This window comes from Anoplophora glabripennis, unplaced genomic scaffold (genome assembly GCF_000390285.2).
Source record: "Anoplophora glabripennis isolate ALB-LARVAE unplaced genomic scaffold, Agla_2.0 scaffold68, whole genome shotgun sequence".
Lineage (NCBI taxonomy): Eukaryota > Metazoa > Arthropoda > Insecta > Coleoptera > Cerambycidae > Anoplophora > Anoplophora glabripennis.
Window position 1 is genome coordinate 1,248,688 of NW_019416739.1, and position 10,807 is coordinate 1,259,494.

Sequence of the window (10,807 nt, forward strand, 5' to 3'; positions counted from 1 at the left end):
AGCCATTAATAGTGTAAGTAGACAATTATCACTTATAAGAACTTAAGGTGCATTTTTCTAAAAAAAATTGTTATGTAAGACATCGAAATTTTCACACCGTTGTTTAGATAATTATCACTGTCATCAATTTCGAACGAAAAAAATATGCGTTGTCATTTAAAAAAAAAATTATGTCATCGCTGCCGTAAGTGGATTATCGAAAAAAAAAATTCCGCATAACAAGGTGCCCTGGATAAAATCGACGGGTCTCACCGTTTTTCGAAAAAAAAATTGTTTAACGAAAATATGAATTTTATGCAGAACTTTTTTACCACGCTGTATATACAAATTATTTCACGCGATCCGCCACTGACGCCATATCGAATGCTTTGCTAGGAGACTGCGCAAGGTAATGTAACTACTACATCAGCTTTTATCTACTGTTGTTCATAAATAATTGAGAATATAATAATGTTCAAACATTCAAAATGAACGGAAGTATATTAATATTAACACTTTTCAGTTGCTTATGTTCTGTTTTATGTGTTAATAATGTTACACCTATCGTGCTGTGGCATGGGATGGGTAAGTTGATTCAGAATCTTTCATTTAGGTTATGTTATTGAAAATCGCAATTGAAATCGAAGGTCAATTTAAAAACTGGAAGCTAACTTTGCAGGCGTTGCTACAGAATAATATTTCAACCCATACGATTTTTTTTAATTTGTTTCTGCATGTTTTATTCTAATTATTTTAATTATTATATCTATATAAATAATTTAGTATTTAAAGCTTATATAAATGACTTTTAACATACAATAAACAAAATTTTAAAAATAAGTAAAAAAATGTAGGTATCTATACAGGGTGATTCACAAATGGTGGCCAAAAATGAAGCCTCGTATTCTTTGGTGAATTTTAATGGGAGCCTTTCCTATAATGTTTTTATCTAGGACGCTTCGTTAAAATGATACAGATAAGATAATTTGTAGAAAATTGAAAGACGAATCCGAAAATATCATGGTTGTTACCGTAATGCAGTGGCGTACTATTTTCTTTGGAAAAATATGCCACCGATACCCTGTATCTCCGCCACTGGAGCATGCAAAAAGGCCTCAGATTTTATACAATGTTTACATAAATACATGTGCCTAATTTCAAATCATTTCACTTACTAGTTTTAAATTAAATTATTTAAAAAAATTAAAAATATTTTTTGACGTTTAACACACTGTATCCTTTTAACGGAGCGTAATAGATAAAAACTTTATACGAAAGACTCCCCTTAAAATACGAGGTTTCATTCTTGGTCACCATTTGTGAATCACCCTATATATAAATCGTTGGTACTTATGTTTATTTTCATTAGTAAATAAATTCTCAAATTTTTACAATCAAGTTTTGTTATGAATTAAATTTATGTCAATTTTACTTAGAAAATAGAACTCTAAAATATAAAAGTACCATTTTTTAAATTTTACTGCAAAATGCTGATGAGGGTAGTTCCTTTGTCTCTTATTTTCATACTTACATAAAAATGATATAGATCAGTTTTAAAAAATTTTACATCGATTTCAAAGGAAAGCTGTTGAATATTGCATTTCCGATGTACAAAAAGCTAATTGTTTTCTTAATAGAACGCATTGTATATTTTTTAATTGAAATTGAACGATTTCTTAATAAATATATAAGTGAAAATACACAGGATGTTTGTTTAAAATCACACAAGTTTGGTGGAAACGATTTACTAAGAACAGTCTTGATTTGTCACAAATTTTGACTTAATCCCATTTTTTTAATTTGGAAGTAAAGGAGTGGTAGATTGTCACGAAATTCCATTCTAGCAACGTAGTAAATTTTTTATTTGAATTTCGTAGGAACTTGTCATGATAAAAGTAAATTGTTGATTTGTATTTGCTAGATATTATACTTTCTTCTTTCACTAAAAATATGGATGATTAATGATTAATTTACAATACTTCTGCTAAAAATTAAAAGCAAAATTTTACCGCTAACCAGTTTTTTAAACCAAAGTTACAAGTAAATGTGACAAATACGATCATTATTCAACATTGTGTACAGGAAAGTATTATTTTTTCTTTAATATGAATTACAATTATTATTCTTATGCTTATATAAAGGTAGAAGGAAACACTATATTATTTGTTTAGACACTGGCGAGGTACAGTAGAAAGTAAATTATCACGATTAGAAATACTTCCGCTGCCTGAGTAATATGGTTTTTAAACAATTAGCAGTAGCGTACCAACCAAAACCCTAACATGGGTACAATATTACCCAAATCTATATTCATGACAATATTGACCTTTGGAAATCTACATTATTTGATTTGCACCTATATTTGCACATAAATATATTTTTAACTAACACTGCGGACATTGAATCCGCTATATCTAGTAAATAGCTAAGGTCATTCATCAGGACAGTCATCAGACATATGTGCTAGTTTCGAACTTATCAGTTTTCGCAAGTATGCGATGTTTGGATATGTCTACAGACATGTATAAAGTATTGGTGATATATAACCTAAAAAGCACGATATATGACATATATTTAAATGTCATTGCTCCTTTATGTCTACTGACAGAAGTACCTACTGACAAAAAGTGACCCACCAATCTGTAGATGCAACAAAAGCATCTCTAGTATCTCACTGGGTGGTATAAACTTTTTGACTAATGACAAATTATGAATTAATAATTTACTAGGAAACAACTACTAAAAATAGTACATGGCATTTAAGGATCTATGCCATTTATTACGATCGTAAAATAAATTGGAAGAAAAATACTTTCATAAACTAAGTTATTTGATTGACAAATGTCTCAATAAATAAATAATTTTAAGAATAATTATATGGTCAGTAAAATTAATATATATTTAAAAAAAATTTTTTAGTTATTTTCTTATTGTGATACGAATCGCGCACTGTTTTGATGTGCTGTGTAACACCGCCTTTACTGAATTTCAGGGAAGGACCTTAACTACATTTTATGCGATAGAGATGAAAAAAATTCTGCTCTTCAATTAGAATTCAATGTTTCTGTTTTTTCTCTACCTATACTAAACTACAATATCTCTGACTATATTGAATTAAAGTTTGTTGTAATGATATTGTTATCATTTTAGGAGATAGTTGCTGCTTCTCCTTTAGTTTGGGGGCACTACAAAAGAAATTGAATGAGTCACTACCAGGAGCCCATATCGTTTCACTACGTATTGGTGGAAACATAATAGAAGACGTCGAAAATGGATACCTCATGCACCCAGACAGACAGATTGAGGAAGCTTGCAGTATAATTAAAGCCGATTCTCAGCTTTCCAACGGTTTTAATGCCATTGGATTTTCCCAAGGAGGTCAATTTTTGTAAGTGTAAGATATATTTTGTATTTATTAGATATATAAGGTAAGTATCTTCAAAATAACACTAGAATTTCCTAGATATTTTTTTGCTGAGTATCGATGTACTGAACGCTCAAAATAAGGCGGTGCATAACCGTATATACAGGTAGCTTATTTGAACACTTGCCTGGTAAACGTTTATCTTTAATCTTTAACTTGTTTCCTGTAATCTATTACTAAAGATTTTTAGACTTGGTAAAGTTAAATAAAGCAAATTCATGGAATAAGTTATATAAAATTAAACTCCAGTTGCTGCTGCTCTTGAACTAATTATTTTTACCACTGTTTCAAAAACCGATTTATCTCGAAAACCGTCAATTTTATCGAAATAAATGAGCAGTATCTTTATTAAAGGAAAACCCTCAAATTATCTAAATACAATATTTACAGTTTGATAGTATATCTGTCAAAAATTTGAAAAAATATGTGTTGGGACCACTCTTTTCTTGATATGAAGAGCAGTTTTTACAACAAATCATGCACACGTAAATGCACTATTATACGAGTATGTCAAAATTTATTCAAAATATACCTACCGCCTGACTAAAATTAGACATGCATGATACAAATTTGTTACACACAGAGGTGCACTTTCGGCAGTGATCGTAGTAATTTTCGTGATCAATTTTAAAGTTGTCTACCCATATCATAACTACTTTTTATACTAATTGTTCAGAAAGTATTGGATTATAGTTAGATTCAAGTAGACACTCTACAGGGTGTTTGAAATATCGGGAAGACAAAATTATCTCTTTCATGTGCATTAATTAAGTATATGTTTATTAATTTTAGCAGTCAGTATATCGGAAATATAAATTTGCAAACATGCTGATAGGAACTTTCCTTGTCGGTTTTTGACGTAAAATCCACCATTAAAGGTGAAGCATTTTGCTTATACATTATATAGAATGCAATGTTTCATTCTCGTATTGTATCTATATAGACATTTGACTTATTTTTATTTTAGGCGCGGGTTGGTTCAACGTTGCCCGATGGCAAAAGTAAAAAATTTAATATCTCTGGGAGGTCAGCATCAAGGAGTTTATGGCCTTCCCAATTGTGGTTCACTGTCACACCCATCTTGTGATTATTTAAGGAGGCTTTTAAATCACGCTGCTTATTTCCAGTATGTAGACAGTTTTCAATAAATTAATTTTTTTCTTAATACACTGTCTAGAGCAGTGGTTCCCAAAGTATGCGCCGCGGCGTGTATCCAGGGGCCTGAAATATTACAAAAGCTTTCATAATTATTTTTATCATTTTCGTTTCAATGGGGTAAGATGCGACACTTAGGGGAGCTGGTGTAAATCTATAATTGAAATAAATTATTACATTTCTTCATTACTTGATGGCGTTCTACATAAATTCGTAGCCATTTTTAAAGAAGATTTATCACAGTTAATTCAACATGTATTCAGCATCCGCCTGAACACTGACGGAGCACTGGAACACATGCAAAAAAGGGAACCTTTGAGTTGTCTGGCGACAATAGTGCAATAAAGGGCAAAAATCAATGTAGAAAAAAAATTGCAAGTAACTGTATCCAGTTTGATTCCATGATTTGACAAAACGTGCTGTGATCTGCAGTCTCATACCCCATTAATTTAATGTTAATGAATATCGAGTGAATTTGTTCAATAATGATGATTGTTTTATTGTGATTTATTTATTTATATTTCTTATGATTAGTAACGCTTTGCTTAGGGAAAACCCCCCTATGAAACCTAGTTCAAAAAAAACGCTACGAATGAGAAAGTTTGGGAACCACTAGTTTAGGGAGTATATTTTTATTTTTATGTTTCTTTCTTAATTGCTACTCCTTGCAAACTAAATCTGCCTGTTACGTTTTGTAGTTGGGTGCAGAAGAAATTAGTTCAAGCCACTTACTGGCATGATCCACTCAATGAAGATGAATACAAAAATTATAGTTCGTTTTTGGCCGACATAAATAATGAGAGGTCCATAAACACGGACTACATAAAAAACCTTCAAAATCTGGAGAACTTCGTATTGGTTAAGTTTGAAAATGATACCATGGTTCAACCAGTGGAAACAGAATGGTTCGGTTTTTACAAGCCCGGACAATCGGTTAAGATCGAGACTTTGAAAGAGTCGGCTTTATTCGTTGAAGTAAGTATAGTTAAAATGATATTTTTGAACGTTTTTGTGAAACTTTATATTGTTTACAGCTTGCTCTTTCGCGAGTTTCACATTAAAAGAGTTTATTCATCAAATCAAATCAAATTTTCGATATTGATAGAAATAGCTTATTAATAATAAAAATAATAATATCTCTATCCCTCATCCTAATCGCAAGGATTAGCAGAGACTTGTGCGGGAGAAAGGGCGGCATATTACTTCTCAATAGGCCACATTTGATCGTGCCTATGCAAGAATACATATTGTTAATAAACAATCATTTGTTCATTTGAAATAAATAAATTTTGAATTTAACAAAACCATTAGAATCGTGCACCAACCTTGTATTGTTTTTATTCAAAGAAGCAACGCATCAAAACGCCAAAGGTAGTGTAACTTACTGCACGCGGACAATTTTCTAGAACCGCATTCTTATACGAAATAATACGCGACAAAAAAATTATTGTTAGATGTATAAGAAGTAATGAATTGTAAATAATACTTTCATAATTATATTAAACTTACCGGAAGTAATGTTAGAGCAATTTAAAAATACCGACTACGCTACACATTTTTATATGGTTATTCTATATAAAATCGATTGTCTGATAAACTAAACGCGTTGCGATTTTTAATTTACTGAAAGAGATAACAGTTTCATATATGAAGTTGTTGTTTCAGAGCGTTTATCGATTTCGGTTATTTTCTGTGAGAACTGTACTTAGGTTCATTGTATTACACAGGGCGTCCTTTAATTCGACTTAACTTAATTTAACTTATATAGGATATTCTTTCGTGACATTAAGATATGAAGAAATTAATCGTGATCGATTTAATGTTTTTCATGAACGCATCAACTGCTTTTTCACGCATCGAAAAATCAACAAATTTCTCTAACATCAACATTTTTACGCTATGAAATAAACAACTTTGACATTAATACAACAATATCAATTTAAATGTAAATTACTCGTAGTAAATGAGAAAGTGTCAGGAACGACATTACAGGATTATGAATACCTCGTTAATATTGAAATAAACATTAATATAATTGGGGCAAATGTTAAAATATAATCATCAATATTAATAATAAATTATTTATACGTTCTACTAACCTTTAATTAACAAGTACCTCGCATCTACATAATTGTAAAATCGGGAAGGACTTCTTAATAATAATGTTATTATATTTATAAATATTCTTTCAGGATAGGTTAGGATTACAGCGCATGGATAATCAAGCGAAATTACATTTTCTTGGGGTTCCAGGAAACCATCTGAGATTCGAGTGGAAATGGTTTGACGAAAACATAATACAACCGTTTTTAAAATAAGTTATAAAAGTTTATTCTATTTTTAAACAATATACCAAAGTGTAAATTTTGTAATTATGTATATTTAATATTTTTTTACTTCCTACAAATGTTTGTAAATAAATTTGTTTATAACTTTTTTGTGTCTTTTAATCTGTTACATTCCATTAATTCTGTAACATGTTATGGTGTACATGACATGAGATTATGACAACTTCAGCTTGACGGATTTGTTGATTAAACATATTTTATAGGAGTCAACTATATAAGTAGATTATTTTTCAATAATTAGCTAAGTGTTTATTCGTTTCATTTGCTTTTTGAGTAACTTAATAGATTTGCTTTTTAAATATCGCAATTTTAAACTTTATACTATTTACATTAGTTTCATTTTAAAGTTTGTTTATTATATCTAATTGATTCATGCAAATATTTATAGAATGTATTGTAAAAGAAACACTGCATAGAGAAGTGCCATCTAAAATGTGTGTTTGTGGAGAACACTTAGATGTCGATAAAATAATAGACAACAAAAGATTAAATGTTTCATACAGGGTGTAAGAAACTTTGACATCTTGTTTGGAAAGTCATTTTGAGAAGAAAAAGAAATGATAATAACATCGGTCGTTTTTTCTTCTGCGCAGAGTATATTTAAATTTTATTGAATTAGTAGGTAATGAGTATTATTATCATTATACACATGTTCTTGCAGATTAGGTCATTTAGAAAAAAAAGTATAATGAACCAGTGTCTTACTCTTGTCAGTTAGAGAGTAAAATATTTCTAGTCTAAGTACCTAACATTTCTTATAAAACTGAATTCCTTGTGGAATTAAACAATTAATAAGTTATATCTAGTTGACGATTTAATTGTGCAGATAGTTTTCAAAATAACTGTCTCTGAGCTTCTAAAGAGCATCACATAAGACACCTGAAAGACCTCAGTCTTCTTACAGAGTTATTGGACGTACTAATCAACGTAAAAATCAGAGAAATTGGTACAGCTATTGGTACTGCTAATAATGCTAGAGTAAACTATGTCAACATATACGTTTTAATTGCATCAGGTCTTGCTTGGAATGCCATTTTAAATTTAATGACGAAAATACATTGGAATACATTTTTTAATGATTTTTCCACCTAGTAAAACGGCGAACACTGCCACTTATGACCAACACTTGTGTGAAAAGTTGCAGTATATAGGCAATGGCAAATGAAATATTAAACTAAAAATGGCATTTGAAGAGTCATTATGAAGTTTTGTATGACAAAAAAATACCTGCTTCATGCCGTGTCTCCAAACGCCATCCCCAACCTCATTCAAACTTCTGTATATTTTTTCAAATGCTTGATAGAGACAGCAAATGCCGATTCGACAGAATTGATATCGAACCGTAACACAAAATGCCACAAATACATAATGTAAAGATAACTGCGAGCACGAGTGAGGACGAAATAAGATAAAACTTTGAAATTAAACACATAAGGAAAACAGAAAATCTAAAAATAGATTGAGAAAAGTAATAAACAAGGCGCCTCCACCATTTTTTGTTTTTAATTTTTGATTGGACATAATAATAAATATTTTTAAAATAAGAGCCTAGAAAATCTTGTTGTCTGCCAATGTAATTTTCACTAACAACATTTGACAAACACACTTTACACATAACACAAAATAGAAAACCAAAACAAGAATAAGTTAAGATAAGTTAAAAAGATAATTTAAAAGGAAGAAGACTATCAAAATACATTTTCAGCCTTCCTAAGTCTACGAATGTTATTTCTTTGTACACGAAAAAGCATTTCTGGGATAATAATTCAGTAGGTCCATACGTTTTTCAGGAACGTCTGAATGGACATCGATATTTACAGTTTTTGCAAAATAATTTGCAACCACTATTACACGTTGATCCATTAGACACCCGAAGAAACGTTTGGTTTATGCACGATTGAGCTTCTCTCCCATTCCACTATTGATGTACGAAATTATTTATCGATTGTGTTTAAATGGATTGGGAGAAGAGATCCAATTTCATAGCCACCACGTTCTCTAGACTTTAACTCCATGGACTTCTTCCTGTGGAGATACCTGAAAAGCGCAGTCCCAGTATAAACAAGGGATGAATTGTTGCAAATAATTAATTTCCATTGTGATAATATTAGACATACCCCTGAAATGCTTTTTCGTGTACAAACAAATAACATTCGTAGACTTAGGAAGTGTGTGGAGGTGGAAAGTGCCCATATTGAAAATGCATTTTGATAGTTTTCTTTCTTTTTAATTATTTTTTTAACTTACTTTAACTTATTGTTGTTTTGTTTTTCTATTTTGTGTTATGTGTAAAGTGTGTTTGTCAAATTTTTTTAGTAAAATTACAATAGCAGACAGTAAGATTTTCTAGGCTCTTTATTTTAAAACCATGTACAGTTCTAACATAGTAATTATGTCCAATTAAAAATTAAAAACAAAAAATGGTGGAGGCGCCGCTCGATATGCACTGTGACATAAAATCTCACATATGTCCTAAACTGTTAATTTTAGCGAGTTGAACCCGGACGGGAAATTCATCACGGAACTTATTTTTGATACAGGCAGATTCCGATCGTCATCTATGCAAAAATTCTGGGTTGTTAACCATTGGGCATAGTCCGTCCCTGGAGTTCTGGGCATAATGAAGTTTCACCTACAACATTGAAAACAACCTAAACGCATATGTTATCGTTCACCAAATTTACATCATGCTGAAGTTAATAATTTAGAGACTAAATAAAAATAACTTTTTAATTTTGAGGGCCCGTAACTTGTTAATGAAGGCCCATATGGAAAAAATGTATATGAAGAACTAATATTATTTTGAGGTTATCTGTTTGTACTCGACTTTTTTGTATCAAGTACCAGGACACACTGTATAGTGGCAAGAAATACGCCAACTAATAGTTAACAGAATAAATGGAAAAATATGCTAATTTGAAAAAGGCTTTCTGAAAACAAATTGATGTTACTGTTTTGTGAGATACTACTTGTTAATATTACGATTACTTTATAAACAAGAATTTATCATAGAAAGGAATATTTGATGTTTCAATTAAAATTGGAAGTTCTGGTATTCAATATAAAATATAACAATTTCAATATAAAATATAATAATACTGTTTGTAAGAAATAAATCCACCCTCAAATTAAATTATTTGATAAAGCCGCACGAGGTACAGCCTCCCGGCATATTTTTAAATTACCCTATATTTTCTATTGTTTAGAGTCGTCAAAATACAACAAAAGCTTTTTCACGAGGCTTTATAAACTAGTCTGATTAAGACAAGCGAAACGCACCCTTATTTAAGTAGAACCCAAATAGCGTTATGTAAAATTCCTTGTTTTCTCATTCATTCAGGATGCATTAGCCAAACAGGCAGCGTATAATATAACTAATGGACGACAACACTGATTGAAAAATTTCACAAAACACAAAACGCCTCCGAAAGAGAGGATATGATTGAATGAGAATCCAGGCTTCACTCTTTTTATGGATACTACAGACAGGTGGAATGGTAAATCCCATTTCTGTATCTACTGTATAAACGAATTTATTAGGGTATTTGAAGTATGCTTTTATAAATTAATGTAGAAAATTTATAAGCAAAATAAAAAGTAAAATTAGAGTATACCTACATCGTGATATGATATTATATAAATTATAATAACATTAATTAACTGACAACTAAACTACTGCTTTTTTCCACAGATCAACAATGAAACTACTCTTGCGAAAAAAAAAGGTTAGGTCCAAAAGGTTACTTTTAAAAAATCAAATGCATTAAAATTTAGAAATATATACATATACAGGGTGTATCTTAAGTGATGACTTTAATTTCAAGGGGTGATTCCTTGTCATATTTTAAGCAAAAAAGTGCATATGAACATCGGTCCGCAAGTGCTTCGTTACCGAGATACA

General features: G+C 30.6%; 2 protein-coding genes across 2 annotated transcripts in view; one reads left to right on the forward strand and one right to left on the reverse strand.

The window, feature by feature from the left end:
- The window catches only part of LOC108905198, a 10,760-nt gene extending 4,560 nt beyond the window's left edge, over positions 1-6,200 (reverse strand). Inside the window, exon 1 of the mRNA XM_018707984.2 lies at positions 6,068-6,200. The gene's annotated coding sequence lies outside the window, so the exon portion shown is untranslated. The remainder of the gene's footprint in view (positions 1-6,067) is intronic.
- Positions 389-6,944, forward strand: LOC108905197 (palmitoyl-protein thioesterase 1). Its single transcript, XM_018707983.2, has 5 exons — positions 389-564; positions 3,130-3,367; positions 4,371-4,529; positions 5,257-5,533; positions 6,751-6,944. Exons 1-5 carry the CDS (start codon positions 468-470, stop codon positions 6,874-6,876), a joined length of 897 nt encoding a protein of 298 aa, XP_018563499.1. The 5' UTR covers positions 389-467; the 3' UTR covers positions 6,877-6,944.
- The last annotated feature ends 3,863 nt before the right edge of the window (positions 6,945-10,807 follow it).

What these genes read in the sequence shown, in the direction of transcription:
- LOC108905197 (XM_018707983.2), top strand. Translation starts at nt 468, where the DNA reads ATGAACGGAAGTATATTAATATTAACACTTTTCAGTTGCTTATGTTCT. An exon ending in TCCCAAGGAGGTCAATTTTT is followed by an intron (nt 3,368 to 4,370) that starts GTAAGTGTAAGA and finishes TTTTTATTTTAG; the next exon opens with GCGCGGGTTGGTTCAACGTT. An exon ending in AATCACGCTGCTTATTTCCA is followed by an intron (nt 4,530 to 5,256) that starts GTATGTAGACAG and finishes TACGTTTTGTAG; the next exon opens with TTGGGTGCAGAAGAAATTAG.